General features: G+C 49.4%; 2 protein-coding genes across 3 annotated transcripts; both read right to left on the bottom strand.

Moving 5' to 3' along the window:
• Window positions 1–10,944: 10,944 nt before the first annotated feature.
• LOC135881858 (olfactory receptor 52E8-like) lies at window positions 10,945–11,943 on the bottom strand. The gene has a single exon (XM_065408583.1). It carries the CDS (start codon window positions 11,941–11,943, stop codon window positions 10,945–10,947), a length of 999 nt encoding a protein of 332 aa, XP_065264655.1.
• A 2,822-nt stretch (window positions 11,944–14,765) lies between these two features.
• LOC135881845 (olfactory receptor 52B2-like) lies at window positions 14,766–23,096 on the bottom strand. 2 transcript variants are annotated; one of them, XM_065408572.1, is made up of 2 exons: window positions 23,067–23,096; window positions 14,766–15,680 (listed from the first exon to the last, which is right to left on the bottom strand). In XM_065408572.1, the coding sequence occupies exons 1-2, from the start codon at window positions 23,094–23,096 to the stop codon at window positions 14,766–14,768; spliced, it is 945 nt and encodes a 314-aa protein (XP_065264644.1). The 2 variants fall into 2 exon arrangements, with proteins under 2 accessions (XP_065264644.1, XP_065264636.1); XM_065408564.1 differs by lacking the exon at window positions 23,067–23,096 and having other exon boundaries at window positions 14,766–15,764.
• Between the last annotated feature and the right edge of the window lie 3,833 nt (window positions 23,097–26,929).

Below are 26,929 nucleotides of genomic sequence, written 5' to 3'. Positions count from 1 at the left end.
CCCATTTACAGGTGTTAGCTGAGAAGCAGTATCCCCATAGGGCTTCTTGTTTACTATTTGTAGCATGTCCGAAAGCTTTTCCCCAAAATCATGCATGTTACACCCTTTCATAGGATTTACTGTCAGTACGAAATTCTTTGTTATAAGATTTACCATTAGCAACAAACATTGCATCATGAGATTTAGCAATAACACCAAATCTTTTATCACAGGTAGCTGTTCCAAATATTTTTATTATACCACACCTTCTGCTTGAACAGTTTGATTTGTTCAATACTCATTGTGTCTTTCAACTCCTCCTGAACCTTAACATGTGTTTAGTTACTGGTTTTCCTTTCCCCTCAGGTTGGGTGCCTGGGAGCACAAATGCTAAATCAGCCATTCTGTCCTGGGCATCCTCCCCCACGTGATCAGTGAGGAGACATTCCTGTACTCCCACTATTCCTCCCCCAGTTTCCTGCTCTGGGCCCCCCTCTAGGACACATACTCCTATGCTTTCTAGAGTGGGAACTATCCCTGTTCATCTGTGAAGGGCTCACAGCTAACAGCCTGGACAGCTGTCTCAGTAGCAGGCTCTCCACCCCCGCTCCCTTCTTCAGGTGGTGTTGCCTCCTGCTGCAGTGTTAAAGGAACCCACACCCACCTCCTCAATGGTTTCTATGATTCTACCACCCTTTTCTGGGTTCCCCTCCAGAACACATCTCTCTGTGCTCCCTAATATTGCATTTGTGCCTTGTTTAGCAGCAACATGGACATTTTTCTCCCTGAGTCAGCGCTCCCTTCAGCTGGTCTCAACCACCCCCACCCCTGGAAGCATGCAGTTTCCCACTGCTGCAGGGAAATCAAGGAGAGACTCTCTCTTTCCTTCACCAGTTCCTGAGACTTTCCCCTTTCCCTCTGAGCTCCCAGCAGAACGCTCCTTCTTGCTGCAGGCGGACACTTTAACAGCCTGAGCTACATGGAAGAAATCATTGCCAATTAGCATATCAATGGGGTTATCGTCTACTACCCCCACTAATAATACAGTTTCCAAACCCTTGGTTTCTATGTGAACGTTAGCCAAAGGCACAAGGATTTTGTAGCTGCCAAATAATAAAAGCTCTGCCATCTGTCCTGTCAGTATGTCACCTTGTTGCACTATACTCCTCCTAACCACAGACATTTCTGCCCCTGTATCTTCCCACTCAAGCTGTTCCCTGCCATGAATGCTGACAGCCTTTAAGTGCTTCATGCCTAGTTGTGCAGAGGCTAGTTTTGCTAACCTAGTATGATAAGTGATGGGTGCCTGAGGGCTTCTGTGCTCAGAATTGCAGCATTCGCATGGGCTGCCTGCTTCTTCCCAGCACAGGGTATTTATCCCTCAGGTGCTCAGTGCTCAGTGGAATTACAATGATAGCACCTCCTGGACTCTTGTGTTTTTCCTCGTTGTGCCCACTTCAGAACTTGCTGGTCTTTCACTCTAGCAATGTGTCCCCAGCAAGAAAGCTGCCAAAACTGACACAGCGCTGATGGGAGTGGTTGTGGGTTCAATATATCCTCACTCCTCATCTTGTGCTGCTGATCTCAATACGGAGAAGCGGCTGGAGACAAGGAGCCTTGAAAACATCAGCCCAGAGTACCTGAGCTCCCCACCATTTTGCTTCCATCCATTGGAGCTGGGGTACCCATTGCTCTATAGATCTGCAAGTTTCTACCAAGCCAGCGGCCATGACATCTCCCCAAAGGCTGCGCTGTATGAACGGAGCACCCACATCTTTCAAGCAGCCTCCAGCCCTGGCCATGAAATTGCCATCTGCCCAGCAATTCCTCCCTCCCTCCCTCCTTTGGGGGGGGAGGGATGGATGGATAGATAGCTCAGTGGTTTGATCATTGGCCTGCTAAAGCCAGGGTTGTGAGTTCAATCCTTGAGGGGGCCACTGAGGGATCTGGAGCAAAAATCAGTACTTGGTCCTGCTAGTGAAGGCAGGGGGCTGGACTCAATGACCTTTCAGGGTCCCTTCCAGTTCTATGAGATAGGTAATATCTCCATATATTATCATAGAGGTTAATACTGAGGTGGTTGCAGGCTGCTCAATGGTAATGGCCAGGGACTTTTTTTACCTGGATAAATAACCAGACTAATGCGCAGTGCTTCGTGCCCAGCCAGATCAGTGCTCAGCTGATCTGAGATTCACAGTGATACACCTGCAATTGCCACTGAAGTGGATGGAACAACAGACCCTTGAGTGTTTGTAACTGGCACCTAGGGTGGGATGCACCTTAGAAGTGGCAGAGAGAGGGAGGCATGTGTGTGTGTGGGGGGAACTAGAAAGGAAAGGGGGAGAAAAGGAACCAAAATGCATGGATGAGGAGAGAGAGTGAGTGAGACAGAGAGAGAGTGAGAGAGAGAGAGATGGGCAGGGCCGGCTCCAGGCACCAGCCGACCAAGCACATGCTTGGGGTGGCACCTGGTAAGGGGCGGCCAATCTTGGGGTGGCGGGGGGCGCTCAGGGTTTTTTTGGGGGTGTTCGGTCGGGCGGGGTTGGGGTGGGTTGTTTTTGTTTTGGCGGCTGGACGCACGGGGGGTGGGATTCGGCAGCGGCGCTCCACGGGGGGGGGGTGTGGCGGCGCGGCGGGGCGCTCCGCGGGGGTGGGAGGTGTTCGGCAGCGCGGCTCGGCAGTGTTTGGCGGCTCGGCGGGAGGTGTGTGGGGCGGCAGGGGGGTTCGGCAGCGCGGCGCTCGGCGGGGGGGTTCAGCAACGCTGCACTGTACGGGGGGGGGGGTGTTTGGCTGTGCGGCACTCCGCGGGGGTCTGGGGGGTTCGGCGGCACTCCGCGGGGGACTGGGGGGTTCGGCGGTGCTCCACGGGGGACTGGGGGGTTCGGCGGTGCTCCGCGGGGGACTGGGAGGTGTTCAGCGGTGCTCGGCGGGGGGGTTCGGCGGCATGGCGTTCGGCGGCGCTCCGCGGGGGGGGGTTCAGCGGTGCTCCACAGGGGGGGCGTTAGGCGGCACGGCGCTCCGCGGAGGGCTGCGGGGTTCGGCGGCACGGCGCTCCGCGGAGGGCTGCGGGGTTCGGCGGTACGGCACTCCGCGGGGGACTGGGGGGTTCAGCGGTGCTCCGCGGGGGACTGGGGGGTTCGGCGGTGCTCCGCGGGGGGGTTCAGCGGCACAGCGGTGCTCTGCGGGGGGGGGTTAGGCGGCACGGCGTTCGGCGGCGCTCTGCGGGGGGGGGTTCGGCGGCACTCCGCGGGGGGCTGGGGGGTTCGGCGGCACAGCAGAGGGGTCGGGGGTGTGTTGTCACGGTGCTGAGGGTGTGTGTTATGGCGGCGCTATGGAGGGCGGCACTCTTTTTTTTTGCTTGGGGCAGCCAAAAAGTTAGAGCCGGCCCTGGAGATGGGACGAAATCCACTAGAACAGGGATTCTCTGCCTCTTCCATTCTGGGGAGCACTTTCCAAGGTAGAGACTGTCAGGGTTTCTGCCCCCTGCAGTACCCCGCAGTCTCACTGGGTCTCCCTTCCCCGGGGAACCCCCAATCCCCTATCCCCACCTCGCCTCAGTCTTTGGCTACTGCCAGTCACCATCTAGTCCCCGCTCACTGGGGCGGACTGCAGTGTAATTGCCACTCATCATCGGCAAGGAGGGTTTGGACCTGCTGCCTCTGCCTACCCTTGGGCTGCCCCTCTGCAACCCCAGTACCATTCCCAGCCTTTAACAAGACCTGCAGCCTGGGGGTTTCCAGGCTGGAGCTCCCCCAGCTCCTCTAGCCTTCCCCCAGCCCTGCTCCACTTTAGGTACGCTTTCTTAGCAGCCAGGCCCTTCTCCCGCTAGAGGGAGAGTCCTCAGCGCCTGGCTTCCCTTGCCTTTATAAGGCCAGCTACGGTCTGATTGGGGCGTGGCCCCAGCTGTGGCTGTCTTCCCCAATCAGCTGAGGCTTGCAGCTCTTACTAGCTGCAGCCCTCACACAGCCTCAGCCCTGTCCCAGGGCTGATTTCAAGCCGTTCAGGGCAGGAGTGGGTGACCACCCCACTACATATACCAACTAATTGCCTTAGCAGTGTTAGCACAGACCAGACCCTGTGCCTTCAGGATGCTGAAATGAATCAGGTTTTTAAAAGAAGAACTTTATTATAAAGAAAAAAGTAAAAGAATCACACCTGCAAAATCAGGATGGAAGGTAACTTTACAGGGTAATAAAAAGATTTAAAACACAGAGGATTCCCCTCTGGCTCAGCTTCACAGTTACAAAAACAGGAATAAAACTACCATTGTAGCATAGGAAAATTCAGAAGCTAAAACAAAAGATAACCTAAAGCATTTCCTTGCCCTACTTATAATTTCTGTGGTATTAGATGGATTATTCCAGGTATATTTTCAGGAGATATTTTACCTGCTTGGCTTCTCCCTCTGTCCGGAGGGAGAAGCAACAAACAAATCCTCCCCCCCGAGATTTGAAAGTATCTTCTTTCCTCATTGGTCCTTCTGGTCAGGTGCCAACTAGGTGATTTGAACTGCTTAACCCCTTACAGGTAAGGCAATCCAGTACAGCTGCCAAGGAGGGATTTTATGGTACCCTTCCCTCTATATTTATGACACGTCCCCCAAATCACAGACGGTGCTGGACACTGGCTGTGATTTCTTCCTGGAGCTCTAGGAGAAAACAGATTTAATAAGACATATGCACCTCTAGATATACTACTGATTATATAAGAACTAACAGTATTTCCCACATTTCTAGGATGATTTTAACCAGTTGATTCTGGGAAACTTTCACAGGAGAGTGCATCAGCCACTTTGTTAGGAGCTCCTGAAATATGTTGTATTTCAAAATTAAAATCTTGGAGAGCTAAACTCCACTGAAGAATTTTTTTGTTATTTTCCTTGACGGTCTGAGGCCACTTCAGTACAGCATGGTCAGTCTGCAGGTGGAAACGCCGTCCCCCAGTGTATGGGCATAGCTTCTTCAGAGCGTACACAATGGTGTAACATTCCTTTTTTGTGATTGACCAGTGGCTTTCCCTTTCAGAAAAGTTTTTTGCTGAGAAACACGACAGGATGGAATTCTTGATCTGGTCCTTCCTGTATTAAAACTGCTCCCACACCATTCTCAGACGCATCTGTGGTTACTAGAAATGGTTTGTTAAAGTTTGGGGCCCTTAGCACAGGGTCAGACATGAGTGTTGCTTTAAGCTCATTAAAGGCCTTTTGACGGTTGCCTGGAATTGTTCCCTTGACGCTGGAGACATGAGTTCCTCACTGGATTGTGGACTTGGGCTTGGTCCCTCTGGAAGCGATGTAGGTGCTGGGGTTGTTTCCGTTGACTTTGAACCGCTGTCCGCTGGTGCATTAGGTTGTATTTCAGGCTCCGACTGAGCCTCTTGCACAGGTTTAGCTGCTGCTGCCAGTGCAGGCTTGGTGGTGCCCTCTGGCGTTGGAGTTGCAGACGGGGTTGCAAGTGCTGGATTCAGTGCTGGCAATGGTTCTGGTGCTGGTTGCTCCGCCAGTGCTGGTTTTGGGACTAGTTCTGGTTGGGTCTCTGGGACTGGATCCACTACGGCTGTTGTAGTTGTTGGCATGGGATCTGGTTCCACCACCTCAGTCTGGGTCTTTCGTAACACAGATGGGGCCCTTGTAGAAGGCTCAGGAACAGGGATAGGTGTGAAGGCTTGCTTAGCCTGGCTGCGGGTGACCATTCCCCAGAGCCGGTGTAACCACTAGGCGAACTAGTCGGCCGCCTAGGGTGCCAAGATTTGGGGGCGCCAAAAAGCGCCCCCAAAAATTTTAGTGTAAATTTTAGTGTAATTTTTTTTTTACACTATTGCTTCCAGCGGGGGGATGGGCCGCTCGCAGCCGCGTTAGCGCCTACCTCTGTGGGTGTCCTCTGCAACCGCGGGCCCTGCCGCCTCCCTCCGCCGCGCCCCACATCACTGCCCGCCCACGTCCCCCCGCCAGCCCGGAGCTGCCTCCTCCCCGAGCCCCCAGGCTACCGCATCGCTCCCTAGCCCGCTTCCTCCGGCTCTGGCAGTCCCGGACCCCCTGTCACAGCAGTGGCTGCTGCCCAAGGGCTGCCGGCTGCAGATCGGAGCGGGTGACTTCAGCCCACCTGCAGCTGGCCCTATTGACAGCAATGCAGCGGTGGGAGGGGAGGGCGGGAGTGGGGGAAAGGAAGAGGAGACCGTGGCCACCGGTCCACCTGCAGGGGTGGATCATGGCCCTGCCATAGGATACAGGGTTAAAGAGCTGCAAAAGTGTAACCGTCCTCAGCACGTGCCACCTTCCAAGGCTCCATCCCTGCAGCCCTGTGGAGCAGGTAAAGAGAGCCCCATTTTTGGGGAAACTGAGGCAGAGAACAGGGACGTGACTTGCCCAAGGTCACCCGGGGAGTCATTGTCGGAGTCCTGCTTTGAACACAGGAGATCAAGGCTCCTAGTTCTGTGCTGGCTCAGACCATTAGACCAGAGGTCTTCAAGCCCTGAGCTCTGCACCTGCCCACACAAGGTATTAATCTGGGATTCAGGGGCAGCTCACTGCAAGTTTTCAGTGACAAAACACGGCTGTCTCGAGCCCTTATGGCTACGAGGAAAATCTTCCAAAGGTGATGGGCGTCTAGCCGACACAGTTCTGTCTGCCTGAGTCTGCAGCCAGCCTGGGACAACAGCTCTAGGAAATGCGGCAGTAACTGTTAAGCCTAATTACAACACCATCAGAGCCAGATTTTCATGTAACATGGGTGACCAGTTGCGTGGCGCACAACCACTGCAAGTGTGTGAGCAACTCAGGTTAAGTGCAGCTGAACCCTGGGCAGGCTGCAGCACCCAAGAGATTTTTGTTCTCCCACTGAATGACAGGAGATGCACCAGTAACTTTATTAGGTAGAAGTTTAGTGACCACATTAGGGCCATGTCCTCCCACTCCCAGCATTGGGCCAACTGCCCCTCATCATTCTCCTGATTGCTTGTATTGTTATTGATGGGAGATCTGCTGTGGATTGAGGGGTGTATATGGACCTGCCTTTGCAGGCTCAGTCCTGGCCCAGCATTCGAAATAAATTGCCCTGAGTTTCAGAAGTACTGAGAACCCTGGAGTTCCCACAGACATCGGGGGAACCACAGGTGCTCAGCATCTCTGAAAATCAGGCCCAGAGTGCCACTGACGCCTCTGCCCTGGGCCAGAGCTCCCTGAATAAGGGGCTTCAGCAGCGATTGGCGTGGGGCAGAGTAAAGCAACCAGGACAGTCATGACGGAGGCTGGAACTCTGTCCTCGCCTCACACCTGTGGGGAAGACAGGCCTTCAGACACCCCCTCCCGCCTGCATTGCACTTTCCAGCCCAGGTGCAAGGAAACATTTCACACCTTAGCACTGGGAGGAGCTGAACCCAGAATGGGGAAGTAACTTGCCTGAAGTCATCCAGTGAGTTGGTGCCAGGGTGGAGAATAGAAGCCAGATCCCGACTCCCTGGTCTGTGCTCTGATCCCCAAAACAGCCCTTTCCAGATCCATGGGGGGGGGGGGGAGGGACTCTAGCCACGTGCAGGAGACCCAAGGCCATTTATTTTCATTAAATATGTAGACTAAATAATGAAATTAATAAATTTTCAAGCCGAGCGTGTATTAATTCTAATGAACAATGCCACATTATGCAGTATTCATTTTTGAAAGTTTATAATAAGCGATGCTCCAGGGGGAGGGGAGGGAGGGGCGCAAGGTGGAAGTTTCGCTTAGGGTGCAAAATATCCTTGCACCGGCCCTGCCATTCCCACCCTCTTGGCTAGCTTTACATGGTTGGCCAAGTCTTCTCCCAGCAGCATGGGAATGGGATAATTGTCACAGACTGCAAAAGTCCACATTCCTGACCAGCCCTTGTACTGGACAGGCAACCTGGCTGTAGGCAAGATTAAAGAGTTTGACTTGAAGGGTTGAATCATCACTTGGGCCTCTGGGTTGTTGAATTTGGAGTCCACTAGGGATTGGTGGATAGCTGACACCTGTGTTCCAGTGTCCCTCCACGCGATAACCTTCTTCCCACCCACACTCACAGTTTCCCTTCGCTCTGAGGGTATCTGGGAGGCATCTGGGCCTCAGGACCTTTGGTGTGACCCCAGTGCAATGAACTGCAGTCTGTTAGGGTTATTGTGCAGTTGGCCTTCACATGCCCCAGCTCGTTACATTTAAAACATCACCCAGCTGACTGGTCACTGGGGCGAGGTGGGTTTCTGGAGAATGGTGTGGTGGGATGATAAGGTGTTTAGGGTTTTTCTTCAGGTGTAGGTGGGGCCATGGGCTGCTCCCGGTGGTAGGGTGTTGTCTGGGGTTGCCCCTTTTGATATCCATTCCAACTGCTACCAGCTTTTTTCTTTTTCGCCACCTCCACCCCTTTGGTTCCGATCTCCCCCACCTCGATTACAGTTTTGGCTTCCGATCTAGGATGTACCTTTTTATTTCCTCAGGAACACCCTCTAACAACTGCTCCATTTGCATTGGAGAGACAGATCTTCCAGAGATTTAATGCTTGCTCCTGATATCCAGGCATCCCAATTTTTTACAATGTGGTAGGCGTGTCAGGAAAATGCCGTGTCTGGTTTCCAATGTAGGGCTCTGAACTGCTGACGGGCATGCTTGGGTGTTAGCCCATTCTAATTTTGGCCTTTTTTTTTTAAAGAGTTCATAGTCGTTCATGTGTTTTTTAGGCATTTTAGCTGCCACCTTTGCTAAGGGTCCACTGAGCTGTGGCATCAGCTCAACCATATACTGGTCTATAGGGGTGTTGTACCCAAGGCAGGCTCTTTCGAAATTTTCTAAGAAGGCCTCTGTATCATCACTTACCTTGTATGTGGGGAATTTCTTGGAATGGGGAGCAATATCTGGAGAAGGATTGTTAGGGTTACCTGTGGGACCCAGCTTAACCCTTTCCAGCTCTAAGCACTTCAGCTCTAACTCCATCTCCAAGCGCTTTGCTTCTTTTCTCTCTTCCGCCTCCAAGCGCTTCACCTCCATTTCCGCCTCCAAGCGCTTTAATTCCATTTGTTTTTCATGTTCCCTTTCCCTTTCTTCTATCTGGCTTTTATGAAGTTCAAGTTTCTTTTGCACTTCACTATCACTCATTTTGCCCTATTATAGCCTAGCCCAAGAGCTAGAAAGAAAAAAAAAACAGCTTGTGAATTCCGTTGCTGCAGTTTAACTACTTTGCCTTCAGGCAAAGAAAAAAAAACTTCAGCTGCTCTCAGCAAAAAATAAAAATAAAAATGTGTCCGTTTAAAAAAAAACTCCCTGGTTTTCAAGCAGCCAAAAGGAAAAATGTGTCCTTTTAAAATCCTGAGGTCTGTGCTTCTGGTTCAAAATGACCCCACTGTGCTGCCACCATGTCAGGGTTTCCCCCCCCCCCCGCACTCTGAACTCTGGAGTACAGATGTGGGGACCCGCATGAAAGACTCCCTAAGCTTAATTTTTAGCAGCTTAGGTTAAAACTTCCCCAAGGCACAAATTCCTTTCCTTGTCCTTGGACGGTATTGCTGCCACCACCAAGTGATTTACACAAAAATTCAAGGACAGGTCACTTGGAATCCCTATCCCTCAAAATATCCCCCCAAGCCCCTTCACCCCCTTTCTGGGGGAGGCTTGAGAATAAACTACCAACATAAACTACCAACTAATTGCCTTAGCAATGTGAGCACAGACCAGACCCTTTGTCTTCAGGACACTGAAATTAATAAGGTTTTTAAAAGGAGAACTTTATTATAAAGAAAAAAGTAAAAGAATCACACCTGCAAAATCAGGATGGAAGGTAACTTTACAGGGTAATAAAAAGATTTAAAACAAAGAGGATTCCCCTCTGGGCTCAGCATCACAGTTACAAAAACAAGAATAAAACTACCTTTGTAGCATAGGAAAATTCATAAGCCAAAACAAAAGATAACCAAATGCATTTCCTTGCCCTACTTATAATTTCTGTGGTTTTAGATGGATTATTCCAGGTATATTTTCAGGAGATGTTATACCTGCTTGGCTTCTGCCTCCATCCGGAGAGGGAACAACAAAAGAGAGCAACAAACAAATCCTTCCCACCCCAGATTTGAAAGTATCTTCTTTCCTCATTGGTCCTTCTGGTCAGGTGCCAATGAGGTTATTTGAACTGCTTAACCGCTTACAGGTAAGGCGATTCAGTACAGCTGCCAAGAAGGGATTTTATGCTACCCGTTCCTCTATATTTATGACAGAGACAAATCCATGCCCTGACCCTAAACTGGCACTACCTGGTTCAGGAAATATTTCCTTCAGGGATTCAAGCTCCCTCCGAGGAGGCTTTCTTACACAAAGTTCCTGTGCTAGTGGATTCTTCCCTGGATGGGTGTTGATGACAGCAATTAACACTGTCTGGCTACTCCTTTGACATACCTGAAAGGCTGGTTTTGGGTGTTTCCAGCTTCAAATCACACTTTAGTAACTCACACATAGCAAGATTTCATAGCTTCACATACAATGAGAGTGCATATAACCCAAGGGGATATCAATGTTTAGCAGATTAAGACTTTTACAATGATACCTCACAGGGCCTACTTTGTACAAAACATACCATAATGACATCACCAGGGAAAATATGGGGTGCTTTGGGGTGCAGAGTGTCAGAGGGATGAACCAGAGAGTGATGGGGTGGGGAGGAGAGGAGCGAGTGAGGGGTGGGGCCTTGAGGGGAAGAGGCAAAGCCGGGGCGGAACCTGGGGGAAGAGGTAGGGAAGAGAGGTGGGGCCTCAGGCTTACAGTTACCAGCAATTAGAAAGATGGCAACCCTATGAGTTGTATATAGACAGATTCCCCAGTTTCTCACCCTGACACCGCACAGTAAGGTCAGGAAAGGGTTTAATGTCTCTTTGACTGGCCAGTCAGTGATTCAGGGAAAAGGGCCCAGCACCATGTCACCAGCCAGCTCTGCATAGAGCTCGGTCTGAGATCCAGAGAACCAAGAGAAAACTTTAGGTCCCTTTACGAATAAAGAGCTGGAGCAGCCTATCCCAGATCTGTTGGGTCCTCACCCCATAGATGATGGGGTTTAGCATGGGGGGCAACAGGAGGTACACGTTGGCCACGAGAATGTGGAAATGCAGGGCCACATTATGTCCAAACCGGTGCGTGAGGAAGGAGAAGAGAGCTGGGATGTAAGAGGCTAAGATGACACAGAGGTGGGAGCCGCAGGTCCCAAATGTCTTGAGCCGGGCGTCCTTTGTTGGGAGGCTGAAGATGGCCCCGAGGATCCCGGTATAGGAGACGGCAATAAAAAACACATCCATACCGATCACCAAGAGTGCCACAGAGAGGCTGTAGTAACTACTGACGCTGATGTCGGCACAGGCCAGCTTCACCACAGCTATGTGCTCACAGTACGTGTGGGGAATGATGTTGGTTCTGCAATATGGCCACCTCCTTGCCAGGAAGGGAATGGGCAGTACGAGTATGGCACCACGCAGCACCACCACCAGACCAATATTGGCCACCATGGGGTTTGTCAGGGTGGTGGAATGTCTCAGGGGATCGCAGATGGCCACATAGCGATCAAAAGCCATGGCCACGAGGATCCCAGACTCCATCGTGGAGAAGCTGAGAATGAAGTACAGCTGGGTCAGGCATGCACTGAAATTGATCTCCCTGGAATTGAACCAGAAGATGCTCAGCGTTTTGGGCAGGGTGGATGTAGACAGGACTAGGTCGGTGATGGCCAGCATGCAGAGGAAATAGTACATGGGCTCATGGAGACTCGGCTCCCTCTTCACGATGAACAGGATGGTGAAGTTCCCCAAGATGGCTATGATGTACATGGTGCAGAAGGGGATGGAGATCCAGATGTGGGCTGCCTCCAGGCCAGGAATGCCCAGCAGGATGAAGGTGGAGGGGTTGGTGAAGTCGGTTGAGTTGGAGTCTGACATGGTGAAGGGGAGAAGGTGTCCAACACTGAGGCCCAACAGTGTTTCCTGCATGTATCGTATGTTCCCCTGACTTCCTGTATGTGCCCAGAGTCTAGGGTGATGGTCACAGGACAGACTCCTGGATGGAGAGACAATGTTAATATGAGACACTACATGCACAACTGGAGGCTGTTCTAATGGATGAAGCAGATTGGTCGCTCTTCACACACTCAAAAATGACATTTTCATTATTCAGATAAATGAATTATGAACAACTGACCCTCCTAATGCCAATTCCATATTTTATGGTGCTCCCTGCATCAATAATTCCTACACATTGTGGTGTGGGAAACCTTAATAGGCACCAGCAAGAAACATGAGTGGATACTGGTTATCCCTCATTGTTCCTTAGGCCTTGTCTTGTTACAGCTGTTTGGTGGTGGCAAGTGCTGGGAGGAGAAGCAGGGACGTGGCGTGTTCAGAGGAGGAGGCTGAGGCAGAGGTGAGCTGGGGCGGTGGGGTGGGGTGGGGAGCTTGGCACCCACCGAGACAGTGCCTATGGCTCAGTATTTGAGGAGAGGAGGCTGTGCAGTCCCAGCTGTGCTCCAGCTGTAGGAATTTCAATACCTATGGACAGATTTCTTGCAGCTTGTGGGAAAAGGACTATGATTGGGACTTGCTGCAGTGCAGAGCAAAGGTGAAGGAGCTGAGGCATGCATACCAGAAGGCAAGGGAGGCAAATGGTCGCTCCGGTGCTGTGCCCCAGACCTGCCATTTTTATAAGGAGTTGGACGTTATCCTTGGTGGCGACCCCACTTCCACCGCCTGGGCACACTCTGTTTCCAGTTTCTCTCTTTTTGGGACACAGGATCGTTAAAGCAAACAGACCCAGGCCTTGCAAAAGGAGTTGCTAAACCAATTCCTCTACTTTAGAGCGCACAAGAGATACCCAGATCCACTTAAACACAATACAACACCTGCACACCATTCCCTGCCTCAGTGTCCTCATTGCCCTAGAGAGGTCTTTGGGATTTGGTCAGATCCCTCTAAGGTGTCCAGGAGCCACCTCCTGCAACTCCTGGCTTCTCCTCCATCTGTAGTCTGTCTCTCAGCTGCAGCCACAGCTCTGCAACCAAAGAGCCCCTCTACCGTCCTTGTGCCTCTCTCCGGCCCCAGCTTCTTCTGACTTATCCAGTCTCTGTGTTTTTAAAGGGCTGGACCAACCCCTCCTGTCTCTGTTCCCTCTTCTAGGGAGGTTCCATTCCTTCCAAGCCCACCCCTCAGCAGAGAAGCGGGAGAAAACTGGTTTTATCTAGAATGCAGTTACTCCTTTCTTCTGGCCGCCCTAGCCTCCTGCCTCTGAGCACAAGGAGCCTGAGCGAAGAGCACAGTAAAAGCCCAAAGACATAAGGATACAGATGGTTCAGACAATCAAAGGTGAGTTAATAGGTGTGACACAGGGTCAGAAAGGGTTATGCAACTAGCAGGCTAATTGACCTAAATGCAACCTTTTCAAGACATATTAGAGAAGTATATAAATGGTCATTGGGGCTATTCCTCATAAATAGCAACATAAATGGGAAATGGACTGGAGCTCTAAAATGTAAACCTGTATTGTTAGAGAATTAGAGGTAATACTAATTGTGTGTGTTTACTTATATCTTGTTAGATGGTAACCATGTAAACTCACCCTGACTGATGATACAAGCAGTCTTACAGATTCTTGAGGCACAGGCTGCATCTGCTTTGCAGCCTGGGTTCCCCTCCCCCGTTCAAAGTCCTTTGTCTTCCAGAGCGTCTTGCAGGTGTTGAGTTGGGGATGTGTGTGAAGACAAGTGATGATGTCACTCCCCATATTTTATACTTTCTTCCAGCTTGCTGGAAAGTCTGTGCATGTGACGTGAGGGGTCTTCCCCCATTGGCCAAACATTCTCCATTGTCTCCATACTCCCAATGAGGAGGCTTCCTTACACAGAATCCTGTGCTAGTGGATTCTTCCCTGGATGGGTGTTGATGACAGCAATTAACACCGTCTGGCTACTCCTTTGACATACCTGAAAGGCTGGTTTGGGGTGTTTCCAGCCTCACATCACACTTTAGTAACTCACACATAGCAGGATTTCATAGCTTCACATACAATGAGAGCGCATACAACCCAAGGGGATATCAATGTTTAGCAGATTAAGACTTTTAGAATGATTTCAGAGTAGCAGCCGTGTTAGTCTGTATCCGCAAAAAGAACAGGAGTACTTGTGGCACCTTAGAGACTAACAAATTTATTAGAGCATAAGCTCTCGTGGGCTACAGCCCACTTCTTCGGATGCATATAGAGTGAACATATATGTGAACATATATGTTCACTCTATATGCATCCGAAGAAGTGGGTTGTAGCCCACGAAAGCTTATGCTCTAATAAATTTGTTAGTCTCTAAGGTGCCACAAGTACTCTTGACTTTTAGAATGATACCTTACAGAGAATATTTTGTACAAAACATACCATAATTACATCACCTTGGTAAATATGGGGTGCTTTGGGTTGAGAGTGTGAGAGGGGTGAACCAGAGAGTGACAGGGGATGGGAGGAGAGGAGCGAGTGAGGGGCGGGGCCTTGAAGGGAAGAGGCAGAGCAGGGGCGGAACCTGGGGGAAGAGGCAGGGCAGAGAGGCGGGGCCTCAGGCTTCCAGTTACCAGCAATTAGGAAGGTGGCAACCCTATGAGTTGTACATAGGCAAATTCCCCAGTTTGTCCCACTGACACAGCACAGTAATGTCAGGAAAGGATTTAATGTCTGTTTGACTGGCCAGTCAGTGATTGAGGGATGAGGGCCCAGCACCATGTCACCAGCCAGCTCTGCATGGAGCTCAGTCTGAGAGCCAGAGCACCAGGAGAAAGCTTTAGGTCCCTTTATGAGTAAAGAGCTGGAGCAGCCTATCCCGGATCTGTTGGGCCCTCACCCCATAGATGATGGGGTTTAGCATGGGGGGAACCAGGAGGTACATGTTGGCCATGAGAACGTGAAAATGCAGGGCCACATTTTGCCCAAACCGTTGCGCGAGGGCGGAGAAGAGATGTGGAATGTAAAAGGCTAAGATGACACAGAGGTGGGAGCCGCAGGTCCCAAAAGTCTTGAGCCGGGCGTCCTTTGTTGGGAGGCTGAAGATGGCCCTGAGGATCTGGGTATAGGACATGGCGATAAAAAGCACATCCATACCGATCACCAAAAATTCCACAGAGAGGGTGTAGTAACTACTGATGCTGATGTCAGCGCAGGCCAACTTCACCACAGCTATGTGCTCGCAGTATGTATGGGGAATTATGTTGGTTCTGCAATATGGCAACCTCCTTGCCAGGAAGGGATAGGGCAGTACGAGTATGGCACCACGCAGCACCACCACCAGACCAATATTGGCCACCATGGGGTTTGTCAGGGTGGTGGAATGTCTCAGGGGATCGCAGATGGCCACATAGCGATCAAAAGCCATGGCCACGAGGATCCCAGACTCCATCGTGGAGAAGCTGAGAATGAAGTACAGCTGGGTCAGGCATGCACTGAAATTGATCTCCCTGGAATTGAACCAGAAGATGCTCAGCGTTTTGGGCAGGGTGGATGTAGACAGGACTAGGTCGGTGATGGCCAGCATGCAGAGGAAATAGTACATGGGCTCATGGAGACTCGGCTCCCTCTTCACGATGAACAGGATGGTGAAGTTCCCCAAGATGGCTATGATGTACATGGTGCAGAAGGGGATGGAGATCCAGATGTGGGCTGCCTCCAGGCCAGGAATGCCCAGCAGGATGAAGGTGGAGGGGTTGGTGAAGTCGGTTGAGTTGGAGTCTGACATGGTGAAGGGGAGAAGGTGTCCAACACTGAGGCCCAACAGTGTTTCCTGCATGTATCGTATGTTCCCCTGACTTCCTGTATGTGCCCAGAGTCTAGGGTGATGGTCACAGGACAGACTCCTGGATGGAGAGACAATGTTAATATGAGACACTACATGCACAACTGGAGGCTGTTCTAATGGATGAAGCAGATTGGTCGCTCTTCACACACTCAAAAATGACATTTTCATTATTCAGATAAATGAATTATGAACAACTGACCCTCCTAATGCCAATTCCATATTTTATGGTGCTCCCTGCATCAATAATTCCTACACATTGTGGTGTGGGAAACCTTAATAGGCACCAGCAAGAAACATGAGTGGATACTGGTTATCCCTCATTGTTCCTTAGGCCTTGTCTTGTTACAGCTGTTTGGTGGTGGCAAGTGCTGGGAGGAGAAGCAGGGACGTGGCGTGTTCAGAGGAGGAGGCTGAGGCAGAGGTGAGCTGGGGCGGTGGGGTGGGGTGGGGAGCTTGGCACCCACCGAGACAGTGCCTATGGCTCAGTATTTGAGGAGAGGAGGCTGTGCAGTCCCAGCTGTGCTCCAGCTGTAGGAATTTCAATACCTATGGACAGATTTCTTGCAGCTTGTGGGAAAAGGACTATGATTGGGACTTGCTGCAGTGCAGAGCAAAGGTGAAGGAGCTGAGGCATGCATACCAGAAGGCAAGGGAGGCAAATGGTCGCTCCGGTGCTGTGCCCCAGACCTGCCATTTTTATAAGGAGTTGGACGTTATCCTTGGTGGCGACCCCACTTCCACCGCCAAGAGCCCTGTGGATAGTTCGGTGGGGCTGGAGCCAACAGAAACTGGACCTAAGCCAGAGGAGGAAGTCATTGATGAAGAGATGGAGGCATTAGAGGATGTGGAGCCCATGCCGGGGTTGCCCAGTGCTGCATTCAGTCAGGTGCTGTTCTCCACTCTCCATGTGTGCTTGTCAAGGGTAAGCGGGGAAGTGACTGGTGTGTTACCAGTGGTGTATTTTAAGGTAGCGTTTCATGCTGTACATCTACCTAACAATAATGCTTTTGTTTATTGTTACTTGTGCTTCACCAGATATGTCCTTGAAAGGAGGCACCCCCTCCAGTCCAGCCGAGTGTCTCCGCCGGATTAGAAAACACCCAAGACTGAGCAAGGAAGATATGTTCTGGGAGGTGCAGCAGTACTTTGCTTCAGACAAGACGGAATGCAGGCAGTGGAGGGAAAGTGACAAGTAGGAAAGAAAAGAAAATGAGGCATACACTAGGGATACAATGGAGAGGCTGATAAAAGTTTTGGAGTGGCAAACCAACATGCTGCAGTCCCTCTTGATGCCCCAGACTGAGCAGATGGGTGTCCTCCCTCCCCTTCAGCACATTCACAACTCTTTCCCATGTCCTTCCCAAACTCCACCCGCACATTCCTTTCCGATTTCTGGGACTTGTCACTTAACCATTCACTTCACCTCCACAGACACCTTTTCAAATGAAAACTGGGCTTATGGTCAGGTGTGTGTGTGTGCATGGCGTTGTGGGTTTTTTGGCAATAAAAGCAAAGTTATTTGAATAATAAGCATGCTTTATTTGTTTCCGTTGAAGTTATGATAGCAGATGGCAAAAGCAAACAAGCAGGTAGTTTTATCATTTCCTTACATTGAACCCTGGGCCTGAACAATCACAAGTGCTTCCTACCCTACCAGAACTGGACTTCATTATGCATTAGAATCCCAAGCATAGCAACAAACATTACTTGTTCTCATTTTTAAAGTGCTGCTGCAAAGTCTCCCTGATTCAAATTGCTTCCCATTGTGCCCCTCTAATAGCCTTGCTATCTGCTGCTCAAAATCAGCATCCAAGTGTTCAGCTCAGCAGTGCACCCCATAGCAAACATTTCACCCTTTCCTTCAAAAATATACAACGTGCAACACATGGGTATGACCAGGGGAATATTTTCCTCATTGAGGTCTAACCTGTCATAAAGGCATCGCCAGTCCACTTTTAATCTGCCAAATGCACATTCCATGGTCATCCTGCTCCTACTCAGCCTATTGTTGAAACGCTCCTTCCTGCTATCCAGGTTTCCCATGTACGGTTTCATGAGCCCTGGGATTGAGGAGTATGCCAGGTCTCCCAGGATCACTATGGGCAGTTCGACATCCCCTACGGGGATTTCTGGTCTGGAAAGAAAGTCCTTGCTTTCAGCTTTTTGTAAATCAGACGGTGTTCCTAAAGATTCATGCGTCACGCACTTTTCTGGACCACCTGCATTGATGTCAATGAAACACCCGTGGTGATCCACAAGAGCCTGCAACACCGTGGAGAAGTACCCCTTCCGATTGATATATTTCATCGCAAGGCATCTGGTGCCAAAATTAGAATATGCGTGCTATCTGTCGCCCCTCTGCAGTTGGGGAAACCCATTTCTGCAAAGCCATCCACAATATCATGCACGTTGCCAAGAGTCACGGTCTTGTGCTGCAGGATGTGATTAATGGCCCTGCACACTTGCATTAATGCAGCCCCAATGGTTGACATCCCAACTCCAAACTGATTTGTGACCGACCAGTAGCAGCCTGGAGTCACCATCTTCCACACTGTGATCACCACATGATTCTCCACTGAGAGTGCAGCTCTCATTTGGTTGTCCTTATGCCATATGGCTGGGGTGAGCTCAGTACACACTTCCAGGAAGGTGGCTTTCCACATCCAAAAGTTCTGCAGCTACTGCTCGTCATCCCATACCTGCATAACGATGCGATTCCACCACTCCGTGCTAGTTTTCCGAGCCCCAAAGCGACGTTCCACCATGGTCAGCTGTTCCGTGAATGCCAAAATCAAGCTAACGCTGCTGCTATCCACATCAGACACCACATCAGGCAACTGTGACTCCCGTTGCCTTTGCAACTTCAAGACTGATTCCACTGCCATTCACAATGTTCTACTGACATCTAGCAGAGCATCCATTCCTGCAGATACAGGTGGCGAGCTGAACAGAAAACAAGAGATATTGAAAAATGCCGTGAACTGGAGACCAAAACACATGGAATGCTGGGACAGAAAGCAATGCATCATGGGACATTGAGCCCGGAGCCATGATCCGTGGCATCAATCATGATCTGTGGCTTCAGTGTGGAATAATTCTGAAGCACTTAGAGGAGAGTAAAGTGATCAGCATGGATTCACCAAGTCATGCCTGACTAACCTAATTGCCTTCTATGATGAGATAACTGGCTCTGTGGATGAGGGGAAAGCAGTGGATGTGTTATTCCTTGACTTTAGCAAAGCTTTTGATACGGTCTCCCACAGTATTCTTGCCGCCAAGTTAAAGAAGTATGGGCTGGATGAATGGACTATAAGGTGGATAGAAAGCTGGCTAGATCATCGGGCTCAACGGGTGGTGATCAATGGCTCCATGTCTAGTTGGCAGCTGGTATCAAGCGGAGTGCCCCAAGGGTCGGTCCTGGGGCCGGTTTTGTTCAATATCTTCATTCATGATCTGGAGGATGGCGTGGACTGCACTCTCAGCAAGTTTGCAGATGACACCAAACTGGGAGGAGAGGTAGATACGCTGGAGGGTAGGGATAGGATACAGAGGGACCTAGACAAACTGGAGGATTGGGCCAAAAGAAACCTAATGAGGTTCAACAAGGACAAGTGCAGAGTCCTGCACTTAGGACGGAAGAATCCCATTCACTGTTACAGACTAGGGACCGAATGGCTAGGAAGCAGTTCTCCAGAAAAGTAACTAGGGGTTACAGTGGACGAGAAGCTGGATATGAGTTGACAATGTGCCCTTGTTGCCAAGAAGGCTAATGGCATTTTGGGCTGTATAAGTAGGGGCATTGCCAGCAGATTGAGAGACGTGATCATTCCCCTCTATTCAACATTGGTGAGGCCTCATCTGGAGTACTGTGTGTCCAGTTTTGGGCCCCACACTACAAGAAGGATGTGGAAAAATTGGAAAGAGTCCAGTGGAGGGGAACAAAAATGCTTAGGGGGCTGGAGCAAATGACTTATGAGGAGAGGCTGAGGGAACTGGGATTGTTTATTCTGCAGAAGAGAAGAATGAGGGGGAATTTGATAGCTGCTTTCAACTACCTGAAAGAGGGTTCCAAAGAGGATGGATCTAGACTGTTCTCAGTGGTACCAGATGACAGAACAAGGAGTAATGGTCTGAAGTTGTAGTAGGGGAGGCATAGGTTGGATATTAGGAAAAATGTTTTCACTAGGAGGGTGGTGAAGCACTGGAATGGGTTACCTAGGGAGGTGATGGAATCTCCTTCCTTACAGGTTTTTAAGGTCAGACTTGACAAAGCCCTGGCTGCGATGATTTAGTGGGGGTTTGGTCCTGCTTTGAGCAGGGGGTTGGACTAGATGACCTCCTGAGGTCCCTGCCAACCCTGATATTCTATGATTCTATGATTCTATGATCTGCTGCGATCCACTCTGCCTTCCCACAACACCTATGTGCACAAGATGGAGAGCTGAATTGTGGGATAGCTACCCACAGTGCATTGCCCTCACTGTCACTGTGACCAACCCACGTGTGGATGCGCTATGCCGAAAGAGAAAGACAGTGTGAATGTGCAACAACGGTTTTCTTTAAAGGCTTTTTGGTCATTGATCAAACTTTCAGTGAAAAAAATCTGCCAATGTACACATCCCCTTAATGCAATGAAACCCAGGCTACAGAACCATGCTGTAGGAAGTTTCCCATTCACCTAGTTACTGAAAATCCGACAGTGGGAAAAACACCTTTGCCAAGACATGTGCCGGGGGAAACATCCCAAGTAGAACACACCTCAGGGAAAAGTCTTGGATGTCACTGATAGCAGCTCCATGGAAACACCTGCTCATTTGCAGTAGTGGCCTCAACAAAGACAATGTTCTAGTGCCTAAGGAATGGGATGGAGAATTTCCTGCTCTGGAGACGCGCTCAGTTTTGGTCACCCAGTCTCTATACAGGATGTAGCAGATAGAAGGGGATTTCTGAGACAGGCTATGAGATCGGGAAGTCTGTGTCTGTTTAGTTTAGAGAAGAGACAAATAAGGGGGCGTAGGATAGAGGAGAACAAAATAAAAGAATGGAACTGATTACATTGAAATGGACAAACAGAGACCAGCTCTCAACCAGTAATAGCTATCTACAGATACCCTTCAAAAGGGCTAATTCCCCAAAGCTGAGACAAATTATCAGCAAAACTGATTGGGAGAAAATTTAGACAGAAAAATGGGAATGAAAAATGGGAGTTCTTTAAGAAGAGTTTATTAAAGAGCTAAAAAGCCACAATTCCACAATCAAGGAAGTGGACAACTTTGGTTAAAAACCCAGTTCAGTAGGAAAGTGAAGGCAGGAATTAAGGGGGGGAAAGCAACATATAACAAATGGGAAAAAGGGAAAATAATTGGCAAGCAATACAAACTGGAAGTTATGAAAATTGATACAGGACGTTACAGACATCGGGGGAAATCCATGCTTTGAAGGGCTAAGGATACCAAAAAGGAGATTATTAAGCATATTAAGAACCAAAGAAATCATAGAAAAGGTAAAAGCCAATTCCTAGAGGGAGAAAGGAAACTTGTTAAAGTTGCGGAAAAGGTAGATGTGTTCAAGAACTATTTTTCTTCTGCATTTGGAAAGAAGCAGTATGAAGAGTGCTGTGTGCAGTTTTGGTCACCACTCTGTAGAGAAACTGGAAAGGATCCAGAGGTGAGCGACAGAGATGATCCAAGCGATGGAATGCAAACCATATGAACAAAGGCTGAAGGAACTGGGTATATTAAGTTTGGAAACGAGGTGATTAAGGAGGGACATGATATTGGTCTTCAGATACTTGAAAGGCTGCCATAAAAAAGATGGAGAAAAGTTGTTTTCTCTTGCCACAAAGGTCAGGACAAAAGGCAATGGGATCAAACTACAGCAGAGCAGATTTAGATGAAATCTCAGGAAAAACTTCCTAACTGTAGGAACAGTTGGGCAATGGAACAGTCACCTAGGCAAGTTGTGGAAGCTCCTTCACTGGAGATTTTCCAAAGGAGGCTGGAGCCGTCTGTCCTGGATGGTTTAGACACAACAAACCCTGCATCTTGGCAGGGGTTAGACTAGCCGACCCTTGCAGGTCCCTTCTCACCCTGTGGCTCTAGGATTGTACAATGTAAAATCCTAGTGTAGACCAGGTCTTAGTCAAACACAAGTTTTGGAGCTACATACAGAGGTAACTGGGTTAAATTTAATGGCTTGTGTTATACAGGAGGTCAGACAGGATGATCTAATTGTCTCTTCTGATCTTAAACCCGATGAATCTATCGATAAAGAAAGTAGGTCAGGCATTTATATTTACTCTGTCTCATAACACATGAACAGGGGAACATTCAATTAGATTGAAAGTCTGAACATATAACATTGAGAAAAGAAAATTGTTTACATAATCCATATTTGGCCTGTGGAACTCCTTGCCACAGATTTTATTGGAGCAAAGAGCATAGCTGAATGGGATTCACAAATGGATTGGCCATTGCAGGTGGTGCTGGTGGCTCCACCGTTAGTTAAGGCTGTCTGACACCTTCAATTAGGAGACCTCATTTTCAGTTGCTTATAAGTTTGCCAAACTTTAACTGTTTGGACTGAAATTTCCCACACAGGGTGTCTGCTTCTGGCTGAATTGGTTTTTGAAAGTTTCAGGCATAACAGTTCAGCCAACTTCTCAAATGAAGCCAGGAGAAAAGATGTCTTGCCCAGGTTGAAAAACTCATATAATTATTCCATTGAAGAGCCCTAGCACCTCCATGCTTTCCATGAGAAAGTCAAGTGAGAGCCTGTTAACAGCCAGAGCCCCGAAATGCAAGAGGAGGAGGTGAGAGTCCCTGTGCATTAACTCACACACAGCTGGCTCCTGAGTTCTTTACTCAGTTCTTACTCCAAGGGGATATTTGCCTCATTGGGGCCTGAGAATGTACGGGCCACGGCTTCAGAATTGTCCATCTACTAACACCTTTCATCCTGAAGGATCCCCTGTGCCACTGAAATGCAGCCACCTCGGGGATGGAGGCCATCAGCCAGGGGCAGAGCAAAGAGAAACATTTTGGCCAGTGATATTGGAGCAAACTCATGCCCTCTTGCAAGGGCATGTTTAATGGCTGTGCAGAGCGGAAAGGACCACAGACCTATTCTCTGTCCCATCACGTCCACGTTGCACTGGGTTTGTCGAGCAGGTGAACTCCTCAGCAAGAGATGGGTACCTGTGAATTCTGAGCTGGACGTGTCTTCCCTGGGAATCCCCCGCAGGCAGCCGTTTCCCACACCTCTCTCACCCCAGCATCTGCAGCAGCATCCCATGTGAAAATCCGATACAGTGGTGTGCACCATTTATAATATAGCTGTGTGCAATCCCAGGGAGGGTCGTTCAGCCTCTACGGGAGAAGCAGCATCTGAATGGAAACTGGCTGGAGACCAGAGACACTCTAGCCAATGACTCTCTTTCAATGTCTGCGCTTCTGTGCTCTTTATCCAGCTTCAGGAGTAAACAGTAATTAAGGGACCTTCCCAAAGGAGATGAGAACCCTTGGGCTCTCCACTGAGTCAGAGGGGAATTGGCTGCTCTGTGTATTTGTGTATTTTTTAAAAGAAGTTGATTATTAAGAAAACTAGGGATAATGCCCAGCTCTCCATAGGGTCTGATACCTGTAAATGTCCAGTATTAATGGGTAGATAGTAGACAGAGAGATCTGGAGAAAGGTGACTGAGGGGAGACACGAACACTTTCTGCAGGCACACGGGGCTATCGCTAAGGGATCAGAGATCAGTAATTCTCATCAGTAACTATCATCATACTGTGCAGCACCTTTCATTGAAGGATCTTCAAAACACCTGGCAAAGGAAAGTGACCATGAACATATACCCATTATACTGAGAGGTAAACTGAGGGAAAGGGGGACATGACTTGGTGAAGGTCACACAGAGAATGACAGACAGAACCCAGGAGCCCTGACTTCCCTGATGTAACCACGGTCTCTCCGTTAGTAACAAGAAGAAAATGGACTCACGGTCAGGGCAGGGATTGTTAATTAGGTGGGTTTGATGGACTTGCCCAGGATGCAACCTGGAACGGGGGTACCGCTGAGCCCTCTGGCATACCAACCTGGGCTCCCCCTCACACTGTGAGGCTGTGACAAGCTGCAATCCTCTCCGGGTTTTGCACTTCCACAGCCAGACACAGCCAGGGACGCATCCAGCTGCAGTTACATGAATGCTTTCACTAGGCACTCATGAGCAAACAATAGAGAGGCTCCAGCCAATTCCCCCCCACCCCAGCTCCCAAGCCTAGGACCCCAGAGCTGTACCGTCTTACCCTGGTCAGAAGCCCGGCGAGGGTAAATTTATTACCCAGTCTGCACCAGACAGCAGCGAACAGGGGCTGCTAACAGGGAGTTTCGCAAGGGAGTTCTCCAGGTGAAGGAGGAGCTAATACAGCATCTGTGGGGTAAGTGACTGTCTGTAGTGTGTGTTTGTTTGAGTTTGGGGGTTACTTGCTGTGTGCTGAGCTTGTGTTTGTTTGGTTGGTTGTTTGAGGGACCGTGTGCTCTGGCTGGCAGTTGGAGGCAGGTTTGAAAGCTCGAAGCCTCTGGTAATTGGCTGAGCCTTACTCAGTGGGCGGGGCATTCACTCAGGCCAGGGCTTTATAAAGCCGCGCACAAGCGACCAGGGAGCTTTGCGACCAGGGGCTGCTAACAGGGAGTTTCGCAAGGGAGTTTAGAAGGGGAGTGGGAAGGGAGTGGGAGTCCCTCGCCAGCCGTAACCCCATCCCCGTGGCCCCCCCCTAAAACCTATAAACCAAACCACATTCCAAAACTTCCTTCTGTAAACCACCCTTTCACTAACTAGGATAAAATGCAGGCAGAAGCCCAGCAGCAGAGTGGGGGCTATCCAGTTTATTGCACCGACTGTTGCATGTATGATTACCTGCCCTGTGGGCGGGTGGCGTATGTGTGCAGTCGGTGCAAGGAGCTCCTGGCCCTCAGAGACCATGTACGGACTTTGGAGGCCAGGGTGGCGGAACTGGAGGAGCTGAGAGAGGCAGAGAGGTATGTTGATGAGGCTTTCCGGGACACTGTAGAATTGTCCCACCTCCGCTTAGACAGCACCTGTGCTGTTAAGGAGGAAGAAGGGCCCAGGGAAGTAGAGCAGTCAATGGAAGCAGAGGGAAACTTTCCCATAGTTGGGACCCTCCTTCCAGATGGTTCTGGGGTTGCCTCTCGCACTGAGGTTGCCTCTCCGGGGGAGGGAACTCCAGTTTCTAGGAAAAGGCAGGTGTTAGTAATGGGAGATTCGATTATTAGAAATGTAGATAGCTGGGTCTGTGATGACCGGGAGAACCGTATGGTGACTTGCCTGCCTGGTGCGAAGGTTGCGGATCTCTCGAGGCATCTAGATAGACTTATGTGTAGTGCTGGGGAGGAGCCGGTGGTCGTGGTACATGTAGGTACCAATGACATAGGGAAGGGTAGGAGAGATGTCCTGGAAGCCAAATTTAGGCTGCTAGGGAAGAGACTGAAATCCAGGACCTCTATGGTGGCATTTTCAGAAATGCTCCCAGTTCCACGCGCAGGGCCAGGTAGGCAGGCAGAGCTTCAGAGTCTCAATGCGTGGATGAGACGATGGTGTAGAGAGGAGGGGTTCACGTTCATTAGGAACTGGGGAAACTTCTGGGATGGGAGGAGCCTATACAGGAGAGATGGGCTCCACCTAAACCAAAGTGGAACCAGACTGCTGGCACTAAACATTAAAAAGGTTGTAGAGCAGTTTTTAAACTAGGAGATGGGGGAAAGCCGACTGCTGCAGAGGAGCGTGTGGATCGGACACAGACTTCCCTTAGGGGAGAGTCTGATGATAGAGAATCTCCAGGTTATAGTCAGGAGCAGAGGACTGAAAAGTATAATGTAAGGGCCGGATCAGATGATAAACAGCCACATAAAAAAGAATCTGGCACATCAGAAAAAGACAGGCTAATAAACAGGGACAAGTTTTTAAAGTGCTTGTACACAAATGCCAGAAGTCTAAATAATAAGATGGGTGAACTAGAGTGCCTTGTGATAAAGGAGGATATAGATATAATAGGCATCACAGAAACCTGGTGGACTGAGAGCAATCAATGGGACACAATCATTCCGGGGTACAAAATATATCGGAAGGACAGAACAGGCCGTGCAGGGGGAGGAGTGGCACTATATGTTAAAGAAAGTGTAGATTCAAATGAAGTAAAAATCTTAAGCGAATCCACAGGTTCCATAGAGTCTCTATGGATAGAAATTTCATGCTCTAGTAAAAATATAACATTAGGGATCTATTATCGACCACCTGACCAGGACAGTAATAGTGATGATGAAATGCTAAGGGAAATTAGAGAGGCTATCAAAATTAAGAACCCAATAATAGTGGGGGATTTCAATTATCCCCATATTGACTGGGAACATTTCACTTCAGGACGAAATGCAGAGATAAAATTTCTCGATACTTTAAATGACTGCTTCATGGAGCAGCTGGTACGGGAACCCACAAGGGGAGAGGTGACTCTAGATTTAATCCTGAGTGGAGCGCAGGAGCTGGTCCAAGAGGTAACTATAGCGGGACCGCTTGGAAATAGTGACCATAATACAATAGCATTCAACATGCCTGTGGTGGGAAGAACACCTCAACTGCCCAACACTGTGGCCTTTAATTTCAAAAGGGGGAACTATACAAAAATGAGGGGGTTAGTTAGACAAAAGTTAAAAGGTTCAGTGACTAAAGTGAAATCCCTGCAAGTTGCGTGGGCCCTTTTTAAAGACACCATAATAGAGGCTCAACTTCAATGTATACCCCAAATTAAGAAAAACAGTAAAAGAACTAAAAAAGAGCCACCGTGGCTTAACAACCATGTAAAAGAAGCAGTGAGAGATAAAAAGACTTCCTTTAAAAAGTGGAAGTCAAATCCTAGTGAGGCAAATAGAAAGGAGCACAAACACTGCCAATTTAAGTGCAAGAGTGTAATAAGAAAAGCCAAAGAGGAGTTTGAAGAACGGCTAGCCAAAAACTCCAAAGGTAATAACAAAATGTTTTTTAAGTACATCAGAAGCAGGAAGCCTGCTAAACAACCAGTGGGGCCCCTTGACGATGAAAATACAAAAGGAGCGCTTAAAGATGATAAAGTCATTGCGGAGAAA

Source organism: Emys orbicularis, chromosome 1, assembly GCF_028017835.1.
Source record: "Emys orbicularis isolate rEmyOrb1 chromosome 1, rEmyOrb1.hap1, whole genome shotgun sequence".
NCBI classification, from domain to species: domain Eukaryota; kingdom Metazoa; phylum Chordata; order Testudines; family Emydidae; genus Emys; species Emys orbicularis.
The sequence above is the reverse complement of the archived record's forward strand: the minus strand, read 5'-3'. Positions and strand labels throughout refer to the sequence as shown.

Bases quoted from the DNA above. Each gene is read 5' to 3' on its own strand.
- LOC135881858 (XM_065408583.1), bottom strand. From the start codon at position 11,943: ATGCAGGAAACACTGTTGGGCCTCAGTGTTGGACACCTTCTCCCCTTC.
- LOC135881845 (XM_065408564.1), bottom strand. From the start codon at position 15,764: ATGCAGGAAACACTGTTGGGCCTCAGTGTTGGACACCTTCTCCCCTTC.